Source organism: Cetorhinus maximus, chromosome 23, assembly GCF_964194155.1.
Source record: "Cetorhinus maximus chromosome 23, sCetMax3.hap1.1, whole genome shotgun sequence".
Lineage (NCBI taxonomy): Eukaryota > Metazoa > Chordata > Chondrichthyes > Lamniformes > Cetorhinidae > Cetorhinus > Cetorhinus maximus.
In genome coordinates this window covers 34,211,163-34,233,240 of record NC_135901.1, presented here as the reverse complement: position 1 = coordinate 34,233,240, position 22,078 = coordinate 34,211,163, and the positions used below count along the sequence as shown (strand labels likewise).

Genomic DNA, 22,078 nt, shown 5'->3' with positions numbered 1-22,078 from the left:
TGATGATTGCACAATGTTCTGCACCATACCCGACTCCTCAGATACTGAAGCAGTCCATGTCCAAATGCAGCAAAACTGGGGCAATATCCAGGCTTGGGCTGACAAGTGGCAAGTAACATTTGCACCCCACAAGTGTCAGGCAATGACCATCTCCAACACGACATAATCCAACCATCGTCCCTGGATGTTCAACGGCATTACCATCACTGGATCCCTCTCTATCAACATCCTGGGGGGTTACCATTGACCAGGAATTGAACTGGACTAGCCATAGTGTATGATAAAAGTGCCTAGATTTTGTGTGAACTGAATTACAAATTGAGAAGGGATAAACCTGGCAGCTTGGATTCCAGGTAATATTGTTTCACTGTGGCTACAAGAGCAGGTCAGAGGCTAGGAATCAGGCAACGAGTACCTCACCTCCTGACTCCCCAAAGCCTGTTCACCATCTACAAGACACAAGTCAGGAGTGTGATGGAATACTCCCCACTTGCCTGGATGAGAACAGTCCCCGCAATGCTGAAGAAGCTCGACAATATCCAGGGAAAAGCAACCCACTTGACTGGCACCACATCCACATTCACTCCCTTCACCACCGATGCACAGCAGCAGCAGTGTGTACCATCTACAAGATGCACTGCAGGAATTCACCGAGGCTCCTTAGACAGCACCTTCCAAACCCACGACCATTACCAGGCAGAAGGATAAGGGTAGCATATAGATGGGAACACCACCACCTGGAAGTTCCCTTTCAAGTCACTCACCATCTTGACTTGGAAATATATCGGCTGTCCTTCACTGTTGTTAGTTCAAAATCCTGGAACTCCCTTCCTAACAGCACCTTGAGTCTACACCACATGGACTGCAGAGGTTCAAGAAGGCATACCACCTTCCCAAGGGCAATTAGGGATGGGCAATAAATGCTTGCACAGACAGCGAAGCCCACATCCCGTGAATGAAAAAAACATCCATGTTAGCCTGCAAATTGTATTGCCTTTTTCTTCTGACCAAAGTAAAGCACTGCAAATGTCAGTGTCTGGAGCAAGTCTGGCGTTTTTGCTCAGGGGAGGAACCAGCTGAAACTTTCAATATTGGCTTTCTTAACACCGAGTTTCCAAATGGGAATTGGACAATGGCTTGAAAGCGAAAAAAAACAGGGTTAAGGAGAAAGAGAAGGAAATTGTCATTAATTATAAAGCTCTTTATACAAAACTGACATAGACACGATGGGTGCATCTTAACTACGTTGTGCCATTTGATGATGACATTGTTGATCAGTCTGTCTCCAGCATTCCTAATGAGAACAGCCAAAAAAAAAATGGAGGAAAAGGTAACTGGGCTAATTAGTAAGTTTGCAGACGACACTAAGGTTGCAGGAGTTGCAGATAGTGAAAAGGATTGTCAAAGGATACAACGGAATATAGATCAGTTGGAGACTTGGACAGAGAAATGGCAGATGGAGTTTAATCTGGACAAATGCGAGGTAATGCATTTTGGAAGGTCTAATACAGGCAGGAATTACACAGTAAATGGCAGAGCCCTTAAGTGCATCGACGGGCAGAGGGGTCTGGGTGTACAGGTCCACAGGTCACTGAAAGTGGCAACGCAGATGGATAAGGTGGTCAGGAAGGCATATGGCATGCTTGCCTTCATTGACAAGGGTATTGAGTATAAAAGCTGGGAAGTCATGCTGCAGTTGTATAGAACCTTGGCTAGGCCATACTTGGAATATTGCGTGCAATTCTGGTCACCACATTACCAGAAGGATATGGAGGCATTGGAGAGTGTGCAGAGGAGGTTTAACAGGATGCTGCCTGGTCTGGAGGTTATTAGCTATGAGGAGAGGTTGGAGAAACTCGGATTGTTCTCACTAGAGTGACGGAGATTGAGGGGGCAACTTGATAGAAGTTTACAAAATTATGTTTGGCATGGACAGAGTAGATAGTCAGGAGCTTTTTCCTAGGGTGGAAGAGTCAATTACTAGGGGACATAGATTTAAGGTGAGAGGAGAAAGCTATAGAGGAGATGTGTGGGGCAAGTTTTTTATGCAGAGGGTAGTGAGTGTCTGGAATTCGCTGCCGGAGGAGGTGGTGGAAGCAGGTACGATAGTGGTGTTTAAGAGGCAGCTTGACAAAGACATGAATAGGATGTGTATAGAGGGATACGGACCCCAGAAGTGCAAAATGTTTTAGTTGATGGGCAATATGATTGGCGCAGGCTTGGAGGGCCGAAGGGCCTGTTCCTGTGCTGTACTTTTCTTTGTTCTTTGTTCTTTGAATTCCATTTCTTCAAAACAAAGACCCAAAGTGCTGCTGAATGACGTCACAGTTTAACATTGACAGCTCCATTGGGATCTTTACAGCGCAGGGTTTATAGAGGCGAGTGGGATCATATTCACTTCACATACGTTGGAGCAGCGGTTTGAAACCTGGCAAGAGCATTATCCCAGCTTGTTTATTTGAATGTGAGCAAAAGTTCAATAATTTACGTTTGTTGTAAATATGAACACAAGGGTTGGAATCCTGCTGACTAAGGTTTTCACCATTTTTGATTTTAACCAAATTAATTATCAGTTAATTAGAAGGAAACCCATCCAAATACGTCCGTATTTTCTGATTTCCATTCATTTGTCAGCATTCAGGGAATTTGCTTTCGGAAATGGAACAAACACGGAGCCAAGTTGGTGACATCCTTGCTTTCTGGGTGCGTGTCTCCCCTTAGGACTCTGTCACTCTTGGTGTATATATCCGTGTCGGTTTCTCTGTGATTGTCAATGTGGTTCAGACCCTGAGGGGGGTGAAAACGATTTTAACGTCGCAAACTTGATTCACATTAGTTGTGTGAACTCATGTTAAAATCTCGCAGAGAAAAGTATCAGCGTGAAAGATAAAACAGGAGACCGGCCCTTTCTATATATATCCAACAAAGAACAAAGAAAAGTACAGCACAGGAACAGGCCCTTCGGCCCTCCAAGCATGCGCTGATCATATTGCCCATCAACTAAAATATTTTGCACTTCCGGGGTCCATATCCCTTTATTTCCATTCTATTTATGTATTTGTCAAGCTGCCTCTTAAACACCACTACCGTACCTGCTTCCACCACCTCCTCTGGCAGCGAATTCCAGACACTCACTACCCTCTGCGTAAAAAACTTGCCCCGCACATCTCCTCTATAGCTTTCTCCTCTCACCTTAAATCTATATCCTCTAGTAATTGACTCTTCCACCCTGGGAAAAACCTTCTGACTATCTGCTCAGTCCATTCTACTCATAATTTTATAAACTTCTATCAAGTCACCCCTCAATCTCCGTTGCTCTAGTGAGAACAATCCGAGTTTCTCCAGCCTCTCCTCATAGCTAATAACCTCCAGACCAGGTAGCATCCTGGTAAACCTCCTCTGCACCCTCTCCAACGCTTCCATATCCTTCTGGTAATGTGGCGACCAGAATTGCACGCAATATTCAATAACAACAACAACTTATATTTATAGAGCTCCTTATACCTAGTGAAACGTCACAAGGCGTTCCCCAGGAGCATGATATAACAAAGTGTAACACCGAGCCACATATTCGGTCAAATGATTAAAAGCTCAGTCAAAGGCGGAGGCTTTATGAACTGACTTATCAATTTCATGTTGCAGCTAACAGCAATGGTCCTTCTCATTGGTGAAGACGTCACTTGTGTTCAACCTAAACAGACCATTTGGTCGGAGAAAGTTGTCTCTGTTGAAAGAGATCGGGAATGAAAAAGAAAATGTCAAAAGTAGCCTCCATAAGCCAAATGTCAAGCCTTATTGATAGTTTCCCTGATGTCCAGTGACTGGGAATCGGCGCTTTCATTGGACCAACAGCGAATAGCGTTTTGGAAATTGAAAGTTACACATGAGCGGCTTGTGGGACTATTTCACCTCACTGTCAATTTCATGTTCCAGCTCACAGCAACCGTTGTTTTCATTGGCTGAATAAGTCCTTTGTCTTGAACCTAAACAGGCAGTTTTGTGGTGAAGGAGATTTGAACTGAAAAACAATAGGGAAAAGCAGCGTAGATAAGCCAAATTGAAAAATATTGGTGCAGCATTGGTGGTCTAGTGGTTAGGGTCCGGCGCTCTCACCGCCATGGCCTGGGTTCGATTTATTGAATTTGTTGAAACGCGTGTTGATTACTCATTGATTGGAAACGTTTAGAAGCTCCACCAGAATCAGAGGAGTGAGAGTTTAAGATTCGCCTCAGAGCTGGAAAACATCACACTTGGTTCAAGTGGAATGGGGGTATGAAGGGGGAAAAGAGAATGGCTGGTTGCAAAGCACTAATGATAGAAATGTTGGTGTGAAGCAAAATATGGGTGGGAGAAGTAGGAATGTTGCTGCCTACTGTTTGCACTGGCACAAATATCACTCCTTTTGGATCAAACAATCACTACTGCTCTTTGAAAGCAGCACGCCCAGCTGAATGACCTCTTTCTATAATTTTATGTTTCCCAACAGCACGGGTCATTTGGCCATTTTATAACCCACTCGAGCGAGGTGTACTTAAGAAAATACCATGTATTCGGCTCTTTTGAAACCTAAACATGGAGCAAATTCAGCGAGTTTTCTTGTCATTTCCAGCACGAGATTTGTCACGAGACTAATTGAGTGACACATTAATGGTGCCAATCCTTCATTGGAGCTCACCGCGTCCAAAGAGCACTGTTATCATCAGCCTGTTATGTACCTTCTTTCAGTGCACCTGCTGAACAATATAAGCTTATCACAGCTCTGCTTTCTTCACATTGAAATCCAGTGTGAAAATCAATTTCAAAGCTGAGCAACTGAGAGGACAGTGTGACTGTGGATAATAGGCACTGGGAACATTCCTGTAATCAGTATCTGGGAGAATCAGGAAGGTGAGATCCAGGTGTCTCTTTACCCATGAGTTTTACTCATTCCCATGAACTGACTGTGTCTGCATCGAGCAGCTAATTAACCTGGGGGCTGGACGGGCAGAGGGAGCTGAAGGAGAGTCAGGGACAGAAGCAGAAAGAGATGCGACATGAAAGTGTTTTGAATTTGATGTGTGTCAGTTGCTTTCAGTGGTGAATGTAAGTTTCACAGGAGTCGCAGTGATTAGTTTGTGTTTTTTTATTTCAAGCAGCAAGATTTTAAAAGTAAAAAGATAAAAGCAAATTACTGCGGACGATGGAAATCTGAAACAAAAACAGAAAATGCTGGAAAAACTCCGCAGCTGGAGAGAGAAACAGAGTGAACATTTCCAACGACTCCTATTCAGATTTTTAAAGTATTACAGCACGTGGGGTGGGGCTGGAACCCACAACTCTGAGATTGACACTGATTGAGCTCACCGAGCATGTGGTTCCATATCCCAACATACATGGGAACATACTATTGCTTTCAACCTGATACCTCAGCTTGTTCGAAATTTTAAAGTATGGAACGTAATCGGCCAACAAATGCCCCAAGGTTGCAATGCATTCCTCTCATTCTCAATCACATCATTCACATCTTCCACTCCTTAGCTGCACCTCCTTGCAAATACTGTGATCCATTTTCCTCAGGATTTTCTCCTGGATTTAATATTTAGCTGCATTGTGATTTTGAAATCAAATTCGCTTCAATATCCAAAACAAATTGTATTACAAATCTGACGGACAAACAATGGAAAACAAGTCACTCGGTAACAAAAATCCCATGGTGCTCATTTTCAGATTACAACAGTCAGCTTTTCAATAAAATGAAGGAATTTTACAGTGAAAATATTTAGAAAGTTGGTGTGACTTTTATTTGTGACTCACTCACTCGGGTATTCTGTAAATGCTGCTTGGAGGTTTAGTGACCGGGATATAATCCACCTGAGGTTTCCTGAGCCTGTGCACGATTTTTTGGGAGGTTTGGCCCGGGTTGGAGTATCTTGCGGCCCAGGGATGGGCAGTAACCCGCTGATTGAAGCTGCAGCCGCTGCTTTCTGCTAGCAGTGGGTGATTGAAGAGTGTGGGGCTGGAATATTGCTGCTTTTCTGCTTTTCCCTGTCTCACTCACTGTGGAGCTGAGGAAAAAATTTTATGGATTTTTAATGGGTTAGATGAAGGTAAAGAGTAGGTCCAAATCTTTTTGCTTTATATTTGACAGAAAAAATAATTTTAAAAAGAAACTGTTTTGGTGGGAGCTCACTGGATAACAGTAGAACTTCCACCATTTTCAGGATGTTATCTTGCAGGACAAGTACATAATGGCAACACGGAATTGTGTGACAATGAGAGGTGATTGGGGGACAAACAGTAAAGAATGTGGAACCCATTACCAGCAGATTTTGAGATCCAGGTCTGAGCTGAAAAATGTGTAGGTAAACTCACACTGTAAACAGATTGTTCACCAGCTGGAAATGGAAAAGGGTTCATGCGGTGGGTGGTTTTGAGTCACCAACCTTTCAGTTAATCGGCAAACATGCTGATTAACACCACACACAAGCCCAGCTGACAAGGTGTACCAATCAGGGTGTCAGTGAGTCTAATCTTCAGATTACCACTTCCGGAATGACTAACGCTCTCCATCAGCTTGACTCTTCCAAAATAAAGGTTGGGACATTCATTGTGGATACATGGAAACAGTCTGATCCCACCCACTGCAGACACATCCATGTCACCAGGATCCAGTTCTCACTCAACCGGTGCCGTCTCCCTTCCAACATCTCGGTGTCTTGTCTGTTACCAAGTATTCTGATTATCCTGAAGCCGATGTTACATTTGAATCCCTGATGTGCAGTATCGAGAATCCTTTCAATGTCTCAGATCAGTTAATTTTACTGAGAACATCAGAGTCAATGTTCCAGCGTCTAAAAGGGAAAAGTGCCTTGACTGTCTCTGGTCACTCGGGCAGTTCAACCCTCATTCTCCTCGGATTCCATTCCTCAAAGGGTATTTGCATTTTCTTCTTGAGTTCCCTTACCACATCTGGCAGCATCTTTAGATTGACAGGCTTAATTAACATTTCAGATACATTGCAGTTCTGATGAAAGGTTACAGACCTGAAATGAAAACTATGTCTCTCTCTCCACAGATGCTACCAGGTCTGCTGAGAATTCCAGCATTTCCTGTTTTTATTTCAGATGTGGACTTGCCTAAAATCTTAAATCTCTGTCCCTTAATCCTTTCATAATCAGCTAATGGGAACAGCTTTTATTTAACTACCTTTCATAATCCTGCACACCTCTATCAAATCTTCCCTCAATCTCCTTTACTCCGAGGAGAACAACCCCAGTTTCTCGAACCTAATCTTACAAATAAAACACCTCATCCCTCGAACCATTCTGGTCAATCTCCTCTGCACCCTCTCAAGGACCCTCACATCCTTCATAATGTGTGGTGATCACTGGTTTGCACAGACCCAGATGTTCTGTGTTCGTGTCTGTGACATCATCACACATCGACAATTACACGGTCACATCATCACACATCGACAATTACACTGTGACACCATCACACATCGACAATTACACGGTCACATCATCACACATCGACAATTACACTGTGACATCATCCCGCTCCCCGGGTATTTCCTCAACTGGGAGATTTTTCTCTGACTCCAGTGTTCCTGATATCTTTCCAGCTGCAGGCTCCAGGGGGAGAGTTTAAATTTGAAAACTGAAACTGTTTCAGAGTTGACTGTTTTTCACCATCCACCTACAATTTAGAGTGTTTAGTTCTACGCTCTGTATCTGTGAGGGGTTCCATGGCTCTGGGACTGGTGTGGCTCCTTTTCTGTGGATCTGAATCCATGTCCATCCATTGCTCTGTCTCACCTCTGCCACCCCCCCCCCACCCTATCACCTCTCTGCCATTTTTAATTTCTCCTGTCTCTAATAATGGATGTATTTGAGTTATGTTTAGTATTTTACTGTTACTTCTGTTGATTGTGTCTAAATGAGGTTTCCACCGATGCCCATCCCCACGACCATGTGCTGCTGGCTTCCCAGCTTTATCTCCCCACAGTATCTTTCATAGTCAGGAATTGTTTTTCCTGAGCTATAGTCCATTTCCACCTCTGAGCTTAAGCTGATCATCAAATTCTGCAGCATTTTTACTCCCTAAGGGGAGGCGATGGTGTAGTGGTATTTTCGCTGGACTAGTGATCCAGAGACCCAGGGCAATATCCCAGGGACTCGGGTTCAAATCCCATTATGGCAGATGGTGGAATTTCAATTCAATAAAAAAAAAGACTGGAATTAATAATCAAATGATTGTTGTAAAAACCCATCTGGTTCACTGATGCCCTTTAGGAAAGGAAATCTGCTGTCCTTACCTGGTCTTGCCGACACGTGACTCCAGATCACAGCAGTGGTTGACTCTTAGCTGCCCTCTGAATGTTGGCCTAGCCGGTGACACCCACCTGAATCAAACTAAATCATTCTGCACAATTCTGTCTCTCTCCACAGATACCAGCATTTATTGTGACCCCCCCAGTTGCCTGTGGAGATGATGATTAACCTTGTTGAAGCGCTGCAGTCTGTGTGGTGAAGGTGCTCCCACAATGCTGTTAGGTAAGGAGTTACAGGTTATTCACCCAGTGATGATGAAGGAACAGTGATATATCTCCAAATCAACAACAACAATTTATATAGCACTTTTAATGTAAGACAACGTTCAACAGAAATGTTGCAAAGCGAAGTTTGACACTGAGCTACAGAAGGAGATATTAGGGCAGGTGACCAAGCGTTTGGTCAAAGAGGTGGGTTTTACAGAGTAAATTAAAGGAGGAAAATGAGGTAGAGAGGAAGAGGTTCAGGGAGTGAATTCCAGAACTTGGGGCCTTGGAAACTGACAGAATGGGCACAAATGTGGAAGAATAAAAATCAGGAATGCTCAGGAGGCCAAATTAGAGGAGCGCAGGTATCTCAGAGGGTTGTGATGTTAGAGGAGATTCCAGCAACAGGGAGCAGCCATACAGGAATTGGAAAATAGGGGTGGGAATTTTTACATTTTGGTGCTTCTTAACCAAGAAGCTTTTGTAGGTCAATGAGCACAGGGGTGATGGGCAAAGAAGACTTGGTGCGAGTAAGCACACGGGCAGCAGAGTTTTGGATGACCTCAAGATTACAGGGAGGTTGAATGTGGGAGGCGGCCGGGAATGTGTTAGGATAGTTAAGTCTAGAGATAACAAAGGAAAGGATGAGAGTTTCAGCAGCAGATGAGCTGAGACTGGGCTGGAGTCGGGCGATGTTACTGAGGTGGAAATAGGCGGTCTTAGTGATGATGTGGATATGTGGTTGGAAGCTCATCTTGGGGTGAAATATTTCACCATGGTTGTGAACAGTCTGGTTCAGTCTCAGAGAGTTGCCAGGGAGAGGAATGGAATCAGTGTCTAAGGAGTGGAGTTTGTAGCGGGGACTGAAGACAATGGCTTCAATCTTCCCAATATTTAAATGGAGGAAATTTCTGCTCATCCAGTACTGGGTGTCAGACAAGTCAGGAAGGGGAACTTGGAGGTGATGGTGTTCACATACACCTGCTACCCTGGTCCTTCCAGGGGGTGAAGGTTAGTGGTTCAGGAGATTAAATCAAGTTCTGGTTTAGTCGTGGGGTTATAAAAACCCGCCCCTCACCACGTGTCTCTCCTACTGCCCTTCTCTCTCTGCCTCTCCCACTCCCCTTCTCTCTCTGACTCTCCCACTCCCCTTCTCTCTCTCTCCCACTGCCCTTCTCTCTCTGTCTCTCACATTCCCCTTCTCCCTCCCTCCTCTCTCTCTCTCCCACTCCCCTTCACTCTCTCTCTCTCCCACTCCGCCTTTCTCTTTCTTGTTCTCTCCTATTCCCCTTCTCTCTCTGCCACATTGAATTCTCCAGTCCAGCGAGTTGTGGATGCTCTATCATTGAATATATTTCAAGCTGAGATGGAGAGATTTTTGGTCTCTCAGGGAGTCGAAGGATATGGAGAGTGGGTGGGAAAGTGCAGTTGAAGCCCCAGATCAGCCATGATCGTATTGAATGGTGGAGCAGGCTCCACGGGGTGTTAGGCCTTCTCTTGTTCCTGTTTCTTCTGTTCTTATTGAGGCCAGAGTCTTGTGTAGCCCAGACCGGGTGGCAGGTTCCCTTCCCTGAAGGACATTAGTGAACCAGTTGGATTTTTATAACAATCCAGCAGTTTTCATGGTCACTTTTTCCTCGTGCCGGCCCCACAAATTCCCAGATTCATTCAGCTAAATTTCACAACCTGCCTTTGTGTTCTTGTGGGTTCTCTCTCACTCCCTTTTTTCTGTTTAAAATCAATTTCACAGGGTAATAGAAGGGGAGGATTTGCAGTCGGGAAACTGAAACCAAACATCACATCGGGATCTGACGAAGTCACCCTGTTGAACATGGACGGACAAAGCAGCATTCACAGTGGGGAGACACTGTGGAAATGTGGGGATTGTGGAATGGGATTCAGATTCCCGTCTGAGCTGGAAACTCATCGGTGCACTCACACTGGGGAGAGACCGTTCACCTGCTCCCTATGTGGGAAGGGATTCGCTCAATCATCCAACCTGCTGGCACACCAGCGAGTTCACACCGGGGAGAAGCTGTTCACCTGCCCCGAGTGTGGGCAGGAGTTCACCTGATCATCAGGGCTGCTACAACACCAGTAACTTCACACAAGGGAGAGACCGTTCACCTGCTCCCAGTGTGGGAAGGGATTCACTCGGTCATCTCATCTGCTGAGATACCAGCAAGTTCACACTGGGGAGAAACTTTTTAAATATCCAGACTACGGGAAGTGCTACAAAAGTTCCAGGGAACTGATGTCCCATCAACGTGTTCACACTGACGAGAGACCATTCAGGTGCTCTCACTGTGGGACTGGGTTCAGGCAATCAGCTAACCTCACTGTGCACCAGCGAATTCACACTGGGGAGAGGCCTTTCACCTGCTCCAAATGTGGGAAGAGATTCACTCAGTCATCTGCACTGCTGAGGCACCAGCAAGTTCACAAGTAACTCGTAACATTGAGTAGATTTTTCTGTTTGTCACATTCAGAACGAAACCATGTTCATTGGGGTCTGTTTCTGCTGATGTTAATAAGCTCCAGCCCAGTTATAGGTGTTAATATTCTGGATAAAGTCAAATAAATCAGCTTTGTGTTGAGCACACTGTGCTGAATCTTTTTAATAGCTCTAACACAACTTAGTTCCTTTTGAAGGGCTCTCCCTCTCCTCTTCCTCCTCCATCCCCACTTCAAACAACAAGTGTGAGGAGCTCATGGAGCTTCTTTGTCACTGAGATTGAGACAATCCCATCAGCTGCCTCTGCTGCTTCCCTCCCTTCCACTAGCCCACCAGGACAAACTGTCTCTAAAATTCCCCCTTGTCTGAGCCCTGAACCCACGTCTTTCTCCAGTTTCTCTCCCATCTCCCCTTATGCCCCCTCAGTGCTCAACTTGTCCATGAGACCCGCCTTGTGCTCCATCAACCCTATTCTCACTAAATTACTGACCATTCAACTTCTCCACGTTTGCTGATATTGTTAATGGCTCTCTCTCTTCTGTTACTGTCTTTCTCACCTCTAAATCTACCGTAATCACCCATCCTAACAAAACAACCTGTGACCCCCCCCCCACCATCTTTGCAAACAACTGCCCCAGCTCCAACCTCCCGTTCCTCTCCAAAGTCCTTGTACTTGGTGTCCCCCAAGGATCTATCCTTGGCCCCTCCTAATTCTCATCTACATGCTGCCACGAGGTGACATCATCCAAAAGCACCATGTTAGTTTTCACATGTACACTGACAACGCCCAGCTCTACCTCACCACCATCCCTCTCCATTCCTCCACTTTTACTAAATTATCAAACTGCTTATCCCACATCCAGTACTGGATGAGCAGAAATTTCCACCAATTAAAAATTGGGAAGACCAAAGCCATTGTCCTTAGCCACCACTACAAATTCCATTCCCTAACTGCTGAGTCCATCCCTCTCCCTGGGAAGTGTTTGAGGCTGATCTACACTGTTCACAATTTTGATGTTATATTTGCCCCCAAGATGAGTTTCTGACCACATATCCACACCATCACTAATACCAGACATTTCAATCTCCATAACGTCGTCTGTCTCCACTCCACACCCAGCTCATCTGCTGCTCAAACTCTCACCCATGTCCGTGTTACCATTAGACTTGATCATTCCAATACATTCTTGGCCTACCCCTCGCATTCACTCTGTATCCACACGGAAACGTGAGATCATCCAAAACTCTGCTGACTGTGAGCTTTCTCACATCAAGTCCCCTTCACCCATCAGCCCTGTGCTCACTGATCTACATTGGCTCCTGGTCCAGCAGTGCCTCCATTTTAAAATTTGGAATCCTGTTTCAAATCCCTCCATGGTCTCGTCACTCCCTATCTCTGTAACCTCCAGCTACACAACCCTCTGAGATATTTGCACTCTTCTCATCCTGGCGTCTGGAACATCCCTGCTTTTAATTACTCCACCATTGGTGGCCGTGCCTACCTATGATGCTCTTAAATCTCCTCCCTAAACCTCTCCACCTCTCTCCTGATTAAAGATGTTTGTTAAAATCTGCCTCTCCAATCAAGGTTCTGTCCATTTACCCTATCTCCCCATGTGACTCGCTGTCAGAATTTTCTTTCTGAAACTCCTCTGAAGAACTTTGGAACATTTTATTACATTAAACGTGTTTTCTAAATACAAGTTGTTGCTGTTTCACAACAGCCAGTTTGTGCACAGTAAGAATTCACAAACAGCAATCAGACTAACTGATTAATCCAGTTTTTTTCGGTGCTGTTAATTAAAACACGAATGTTGGTCCCACTGCACCAGGAGAACTCCCCTGTGGACAGGATGTGGAGTTGTTGAGCTCTCCTGAGCTGAGAGTGGAGCTGATTGAGCTGTCGGGCCTGCAGTGTACTTTGAAGAAATACTGTCTGGGATCTTTCCTCTTAATTCACTGACTCCCAGCTGAAGTTGTTTCTGCAGTAAAATAGTGAACTTTGGAACAAAATCTGCAACTTTAAATCAACTGCAGAAGAGAAAGAAAATTCACGTTCTCTTTCTGCTTCATTCACACCCTCAGAACATCCCAAAGTGATTCACAGTCAATGATATGTTTTGGGAGGAAGAATGAGGAGAGGCAGAATAAACTAAATGGTACAATTTTAAACAGAGTGCAGCAACAGAATGACCTGGGAGAGTATGAACACAAATCTTTGAATGTGACAGGGCAAGCTGATCAAGCTGTTTAATAAAAAGCTAATGAGGTCCTCGGCTTATTCATGGAGACATGGAGTACAAAAGCAAGGCAGTTATCCTGAATCTTTATCAATCACTGACAATCCTCAGCTGAAGTATTGTGTTCAATTCTGAGCACCACACTTTAGGAAAGATGTCAAGGCCTTGGAGATGGTGTGGAGAAAATTTCCCAGAATGCTATCAGTGGTGAGGGGTTTCAGTTCTGTGGAAAGACTGGAGAAGCTGGGATTGTTCTCTTTAGAGCAGAGAAGGTTAAAGGGTGATTTGATAGAGGTGCAGAGATTTTTGAGGAGTTTTCATCTACACAGGGAGAAATTGTTTTCACTGGCAGGATGGTTGGTAACCACAGAACACAGCTTTAAAATAATTGGCAAAGAATCCAGGATGGAGATGAGGAGAGATTATTTTACTCAGTGAGTTCTGACGATCTGGAACACATTGTCTGAATGACTGGTGGAAGCAGATCCATAAGTAACTTTCCAAAGTGATTTGGACTGATCACTCTGCACAAGTTCAGAGTTCACACATGTGCAGAGCGCACTCAGTGGCCATGGCAACTGTCTGTTGGTTCAGGGGCTTGAGTGGAACTTTCCACTATTAAACTCATCATTCATTGTACATTAGGCCACATCTACAATCTTGTCTCTCACAGTTCCAGTGAACAGGAGCATGTGGATGGAATGAGGGATCACTTCAAGAAGCTCTTCACTGTCTGATGTTATTTTCTCTCTCGAAAGCCAGTTTATATATCTCATTTCTGGGGGTCTCATGTTAATCAATTATTCAATTGTCCATTAGCAAGGGACAGATATTCAAAGTAACCCCTCCTATTTCCATTGGAAGTCCATGAAGTCTTTTTGTGGCTCATCATTGCTGGGACATCCTGTTTGTCCTTTACTCAGACAGTTGGTTTACATATGGGTCATAAGTTCCCCCCACCCTATCAAGCTTGTCTTGTTTCAGGGTCTGTGCCAGAGACATGTCCTTGGCAGAGAAACAGGCCTCACTGTCCTGTGTTTCTCAACCCAGGAAGCTTTCTTCATGAGAGGGAAAGAGATATTCAATACATTTCTGAAGATTTTATAAGGTTATTGGACAGTGATTTCTCACAGATCTCCCCACCTTGAGAAGGGAAAATCCTTATTGACTTCTCACAACTGATTTCTGACTAACCTCGTTATTTCTAAGGTACAAGTTTGTTTTCCTTATTTTTTGATGACAAACCATAGACAACATACTAAAGCTTCTAGAATGATCATAGTCAGCAACACAAACCCTCGAGCTGCCACCAAGAATAAATGTCAAAATGTTTCCTCTAAAATGTGATAACTATCAACTTAGATTCATCCTCCCCACCTGCCGATCATCTCACACAATCTAAATTATTGACATGTCGTAAATACATCTGGTTCAAACAAAAGTTCATGCACGGACTTTAAAGATTCTCCAGCTCTCTGTTCACCTGCATCCATCTTGTGGATATTTTCTAACTGATTCTAGACCTTCTTCAACTTAATCGGTCCTTCCTGACCCTCTTTAGAAATCCTATTGAGGATATACTCGTAATCCCGGTCACACTCTTCCCCGTCTCTCATCCCCGGCCCGCCTGTTTTCTCTGTCAGACTATCTATCAGTCGCTCCCTGTGATGTGTCAATGCCATTGTGGACTCCTGGCTTCACTTAGGAACTTCTCCACTCACACTGAAATAAGTGTGTTGCTTCTCAAGCCTATGATCCTGATCACTCTGATCCCATTCCTAACTTGTAAGATTTGGGTTCGGGAGCTCAGGAATGACTTTAAAGTAGTTTATTAGAAGTAACATATGATGCGAAAGCTAAATAGACAGGAAAAACACACGACCTGTGACAGATGAAAACAATTTACTGGTCCCGGAGGACAAACGGACGGATGACACAGAGTGAGTGCTGGTCTCTGTAGCTGGTGGTGTCAGTCTCCTCTGAACGGTTAACTGGTGTGAGCCAGAACGTGAGTGTTGGGCTGAAGCCAGTGTGGATCACCTCAAAATCTCTGTGCTCTCAAGAGCCTGTCTTAACCTTTACACAGACAGTAGGTTTACGTATGGGTCATGAGATCCAATCCTTTCAGGGCCTGTGCTAGAGACATGTCCTTGGCAGAGATAACAGGCCTGTCCTGTGTTTGTCAGCCAGCAAGCTGCCAAGGAGGCTTTCTTCACAACAGAGAGAGTGAGCAATTCTTATAATATTCCATACATTTCTGAAGATTTTTATTAGGCAGTGATTACTTACAGTCCGTTAGTTGGATTGAACTTGTCTCCATTCCCGTGCCGAGGGGATTTCTGTACCACGCGGGAGGGGTAACTCTCGATTCTCCACCAATTCCCATTCCCCTTCTTTCTGATGGATAATGGAGGTGTCACTGTGAGTAATGTGCAAGTCAGTAAGAATTGTCAGCAAGGATTAATCAGCACTTTCTAATTGGAGATGTTAATCAGTGGAACCTCTCAGACACTGAATTGTAGAGTTTGTACCAAAGATCAATTTAGGATTGAAATAAAAGTTCAGAATCTTGTTGTAAACTAATTTCTGATTTAAGTTCATGAATTATGGGGACAGATCAGAGACAGCAGTTCTTAAAGGGGCACTGCAGCCCCGAGAACACAATCAGCTGTAGATCCAGAATATTAAACTCCAGCCCAGTTACAGGGATTATTAACATCAGCAGAAGCAAACCCCAACTGCCCAAATGAATATGGTTCAGTGCTGGCTGTGATTAACAGCAACCATAACAGCAGAATCCAGCCCCTGCAGTCACTTGTGAACTCGCTGGTGTGACTGGAGGTTGGATAACTGAGTGAATCCCTTCCCACACTCGGAGCAGGTGAATGGTCTCTCTCCCGTGTGAACTCGCTGGTGTGTCAGCAGGTGGGATAACTGGGTGAATCCCTTCCCACACTCGGAGCAGGTGAATGGTCTCTCTCCAGTGTGAACTCGCTCATGTCTCAACAGGTTGGGTAACTGAATGAATCCCTTCCCACACTCGGAGCAGGTGAACGGCCTCTCCCCAGTGTGAATTCGTTGATGTACATTGAGGTTTGATGAAGCCCTGAATTTCTTTCCACAGGAAGTACAGCTGAATGGCCTCTCCTCAGTGTGAATTTGCTGGTGTTTCCGCAGGTCAGAGGACCCAGTGAATTCCTTCCCACATACTGTGCAGGTGAACTGTCTCTCTCCAGAGTGAACCCTCTGATGTGTCAGAAGGTTGGATAACTGAGTGAAGTTCTTCCCACACTCGGAGCAGGTGAACGGCCTCTCTCCAGTGTGAAGTTGCTGGTGTCTCAACAGGTTGGATGAAGACCTGAATCTCTTTCCACAGGAAGTACAGCTGAACGGCCTCTCCTCAGTGTGAATTCGCTGGTGCTTCAGCAGGTCAGAGGACCCAGTGAATCCTTTCCCACATTCAGGACAGGTGAATGGCCTCTCTCCAGTGTGAACTGGCTGGTGTCTCAGTAGGCTGGATAACTGTGTGAATCGCTTCCCACACTCAGAGCAGGTGAACGGCCTCTCTCCAGTGTGTAACCGCTGGTGTGTTAGAAGTTGGGATGACTGAGTGAATCCCTTCCCACACTCAGGGCAGGTGAATGGTCTCTCCCCAGTGTGACTGCGTCGATGGGTTTCCAAATGGGAAGGACAATTGAATCCCTTCCCACAGTCCCCACATTTCCACGGTTTCTCCATGGTGCGGGTGTCCCTGTGTCTCCAGGTTGGATGATCAGTTGAAGCCTCATCCACACACACAGAACACGTGTACAGTTTCTCCCCGCTGTGAATGGTGTGATGTTTATTCAGGCTGTGTAACTGGTTAAAGCTCTTTCCACAGTCAGTTCACTGGAACACTCTCACTTGGGTGTGTTTGTGTCTCGGTGCTTTTCCAGTCACACTGATGTTTGAAATCTTTCCCTCCAGGCAAAAGGGACAAACATTTCTCACAGATTCAAAGACCGATGATATTCAGGTCCTGATGAATCGAGTGACTCTGTCAGATCTTGATGTGATGTTTGGTTTGAGTTTCCCGCCTGCAAATTCTCCCCTTTCAATACCCTGTAAAAGGAGTTTACAAAAGTCATCACTCTAAGAACAGGATAGAAATTCAGAGCAGACAATTCTAGTTTCTATGTCACATTATTTCCTCTCTTGTTCCTCCAAAGCTGCAAATCCCCGTCCCACACACTCTCCCTCCTCCCTGTGCTGAAATCCAAACAGAGTTTTGCACAATTCTTTCTGTATCTTTTTAACAAATTTCTACAACTGGAGATAACAATATGTCTGATCATTCACTTCAGTCATTACTCCTGACAAAACATGAATCTGAAGCCCCCTGACCGACCAGGCAGAATAGCAGACGTTAACCTTGTGTCCAAAACTTACTGTGTGGAGATTTAATGAGTGATTGTGAAGGTGGTTTCTCCAAACCTCCCAGGGTTTCCCTTCCTTCCTTCTCTCCCTCTCTAACTGAGGTAAACCTGGGATCGGTCTCATGGCCCATTCTGGTTACTGCTTCTCTTCCTGATGACTAATTAACCCCAATTAAACACTGAGAAGACTGAAGACACTGTTTTCAGTCCCTGCTCCAATCTCCATTTCCCAGATATCAACTCCATCTCTCTCCCTGGGAACATACTGAGATTAAACCTGTCTGTTCACAACCTCAGTGTTACACTTGATCTTGAGATGAGTTTCTGACCTCATATCTGTGCCATCACTAAGATCTCCAGATTCTACCCCTGTATCATCCCCCAACCTCACCCTGTCTCAGTGCATCTGCTGCTTGAAACCCTTATCGCTGCCGTTGTTACCTCCAGGCTCGACTATTCCAACACACTCCTGGCTGGTCTCCCACAATTCTTCCCTCCGTAAATTGGAAGCCATCCAAATATCTGCTGCCTGTGTCTTCACTTGCAGTGAGGGCATTTCCTCTAACACCCCTCTGCTTCCTGACCTGCCTTGACAAGCAGCAACTTGGTTTTAAAATTCTCATCCTTGTTTTCAAATACCTCCATGGCCTCACCCCTCCCTATCTCTGTAATCTCCTCCAGCCCCACAGCACTCTGAGATATCTGTATTGCTGTAATTCTGGCCTTCTACATTCCCTATTTTAATCGCTCCACCATTAGTGACCGTGCCTTTATTTCCTTGTCCCCAAGCTCTGAAATTCTCTCCTTACACCTCTTCCTGTCTACCACACTTTCCTCCTTCAAGAGATTTGAGTATTGATAAAAAGAGACATTCCGTCAAAACTTTCTATCTTGTACTCATCAGGACAGATGCAAGAACACCAAATATCAAAGTTATCAGTCGGGTTCATAATGCGTCTCACTTACACTTGCTGGGAGCTTCATATATTAATACACAGGTACCTGTCCTCTGCAGGCAGAAGGAACATGTCCAGGCACAGGGCCTTTTGTTGAATTAAACAAAAGCACAGGCGACAATAGCTCCCTGCTGTATTCTCCATGGCAACGAACAATCAGAACTGACAGGCCAACCAATCAGCACCCTTCTTTCATGCAGAAATATTGTTGCTCTCTTTGAAATTTGGGATTCTTGCATCTGTCCTGATGAGTGCAAGTTGAAAAGCTTCCACAGCATGTCTCTTTTTTCAGTAATACTAAAGTTCTGTACAACCAAGCGACTATTTAAAACTCTCCTGAAACCTCTTTGCCCAAGGTTTTGGTCACCTGCCCTAATATCTCCTTCTGTGTCTGGCTGTCACACTTTGTTTTATAATTTCCCTGTGAAGCTCACTGGGATGATTTATGATGTTAATAAAAGCTGTTGTTATTTCTGACTGTTACCCTGATCTCCTGTTTTACAACAACCCATTGATTTCACACCAAACTCTATCTCTGATTTATTGTCCCTTCTGCGGGTCATTCATCCGGGTTTGCAGCCACTGTAAAGATGGCGGCCACACATTCCCCTCATTGGGCATTGCCCCTCACAAAGATGCTGGTCGCACATGCGCTCTGTCGCTCATCGCCCCCCACAAACATGGCGGTCGTTACCAAGGATTTACTTCCGGAAAAAGGCCTAAACTGTCGTCTCGCTTCGTGAAACGCGGGAGCAATGGCTCTTATTAAGGGTTTGGGGCCGACAGCATAAGTTGAGGAAGCTTCCGCACCAACCCGACGGCCCTATCCATGTTCACGTGTTCATTTTCGGCTCCGGATGCGCACTCGACCTTTCCAAAATTCGCATTTTAAATCCGTTCGCTCGAGCTCTCTCACCGTCTTTCTCTGCACGCACTGCGCATGCTCCAGCTCAAAATGATTGACGGCAGCTCCGGACCAATAGGAAGAGGGAAGCGGCTTTGGAAGACCGAAAGAGAGGCGCCGGTCCTCCGACCAATCGGAGTGAAGAAGGGGCGGGAACGAGTTGAAGCGAAGCATGCGCGGTACCGGTGCGGGATCAGGATGAAAGCTGTCAGGTTGAAAGTCCAGCGGGTGAGAAAGGGTCGAGTGCAGGAGAGGAATGGAGCCGGAGGGGGGACTGGGAGGATTCACAAACACCCGGTGTAGGACCCCAAACCCGGATTAGAAACTCCCGGAGCCCAGTTTACACCGAGTGTTTGGAAACTCCTTTTACAGGGGGTTAGAAGGGGAGGATTTACACACAGCAAACTCAAACCCAGAGAAATGTTTGTCTCTTAATTTCTATCCTGGACCGACAGGGATGGATTTTTTTATAATCTCCATATTAAATAGGCATGGTTTACAAACGGGAAAACTCAAACCAAACATCACATCAAGATCTGACAAAGTCACTCGATTCCTCAGGACCTGAATATCATCGGACCTCGATGTGGAAGGAAAAAGGTTTGTCTGCTCTGTTTGTGGGAAAAGATTTCAGTTATCAGTGTGACTGGAAATGCACAAAGATATTCAAAATACTGCTTAGATCGCACCTCAACCACAGTAATTACAGCACAGGAAGGGGCCATTCAGCCCATTGGGTTTATGCTGACTTTCTGTAGAGCAACCCAGTCTGTCACATTCCCCTGTTTATCCCCAAAGCCCTGCAAGTTTATTTCCCTTATGTGCCGATCCAATCTCCTTTTTACATCATCGATCATCTCTGCTTCCATCCCCCCTCATAGGCAGAGAGTTCTGAGTTATTACCACTTGCTGTGTAAAAGGTTCCACCATGCATTTGCACTGTACATATTGTCCATAACCTTAAATCTGTGTCCTCCTAATCCTTGTATCATCACCTAATGAAAACAGCTTTTTCTTTGTCCACCTTATCTAAACCTGTCACAATCTTGTCCAATTCTATCAAATCTCCCCTCAACTCTGTAACTCCAAGAAGAACAACTCCAGCTTCTCCAATCTAACCTTGTAACTGAATTCACTTTTTCCTGGAACCATTCTGGAAAATCTCCTCTACTCCCTCTCAAGGAACCTCACATCTTTCCTAAAGTGTGGAGACCTGAACTAGATGCAATACTTTTCTTGTGACCTAACTAGAGTTTCATAAAGGGTCAGCATATTTTCCCTGCTTTAATGCACATTATATTTGTTTATGAAGCCCAAGATCCCATATATTTTGCTAACTGCTCTCTCAATACGTCCTGCCACCCCCAAACATCTGTGCACATCAACCCCCAGGTCCTCCTGTCCCTGCACTCTCTTTGGGATTGTACCATTAAGTATCCATTGCCTCTCCGTATTCCTCTGCCAGTATTCATCATCTCACTGTGAGGGTTGTATTCCCTGGAATTTAGAAGATTAAGGAGGATTTTCTCGAAGTTTTCATGACGTTAATTGGAAATGGTGTAGTAGATAGAGGGGAAGTATTTCCATTGTTTGGGGAATCCAGGATTGAGGAACATAGTCTAAAAATTAGAGCCAGACCTTTCAGGAGTGAGATTAGGAAAACCTAAAGGCCCGGGCACAAGGCTTCAGATTCCACCACAGCTTGAGATTTAGTTTTTTTAAATTATTTAATGGGATGTGAGTGTAGCTGGCTTGGCCAATATATATCTTGCCCATCCTTAATTTGCCCTTGAGAAGGCGGTGGTGAGCCATCTTCTTGAATCACTGAAGTCCAAATGGTGTAGGTACACCAACAGTGCTGTTAGGGAGAGAGTTCCAGGATTATGACCCAGTGAAGTGAAGGAACGGCGATATAGTTTCAAGTCAGTATGGTGTTTGACTTGGAGTGGAATTTGCAGGTGGTCGTGTTCCCATGCATCGTCTTCCCTTGTCCTTTGAGGTGGTAGAAGTTGCAGGTTTGGAAGGTGCTGTTCAATGAGCGTTGGTGAGTTGGCAATTGAATTAGTAAATCTGGAATTGAAAGCTAGTCTCAGTAGTGGGGAATTGGAGCTTTCTTCAACTGTCGTCAAAACCCATCTGGTTCACTAATATCCTTTAGGGAAGGAAATGTGCCCGTCCTTACCCAGTCTGTCCGACATGTAACTCCAGGCCCACAGCAACGTGGTTGACTCTTAGCTGCCCTCTGAAATGTCCTAGCAAGTCACTCCGTTCGACGGTAATTTGGTATGGACAACAATAGCGACACCACCATCCCATGAAAAAATATTTTAAAAAATGAGCAATTAGCATTTTGTTTAATTTCATGTCGAACAGGGTGACAGTAGCTGCTGTCCCATTATTTAAAACCTCGATCTTTTACCTATCTAACCAGGTAACGTTAAGTGAGAGAAAACTGATTCACAGTGACCCAAAATATTGCAGCTGCTGGAAATCCAAACTAAGAACAGAAAATATTGGAAACATTCAGCAGTATCTCTGGAAATGGAAACAGAGTGAATGTTTCAGGTCATTGAACTTTAATCCAGTTATA

At 44.9% G+C, this 22,078-nt stretch overlaps 2 protein-coding genes across 2 annotated transcripts in view; one reads left to right on the top strand and one right to left on the bottom strand.

Annotated features, from left to right (window-relative positions):
* Nucleotides 1–22,078, top strand: part of LOC144697491 (uncharacterized) — a 1,380,819-nt gene that overhangs the window by 699,044 nt on the left and 659,697 nt on the right. The window lies entirely within an intron of this gene.
* Nucleotides 15,099–22,078, bottom strand: part of LOC144697479 (uncharacterized) — a 30,594-nt gene continuing 23,614 nt past the window's right edge. The window contains exon 3 of the mRNA XM_078569461.1: nucleotides 15,099–16,874. Coding sequence (XP_078425587.1) covers nucleotides 16,025–16,874 — 850 coding nt within the window. The 3' untranslated portion in view covers nucleotides 15,099–16,024. The remainder of the gene's footprint in view (nucleotides 16,875–22,078) is intronic.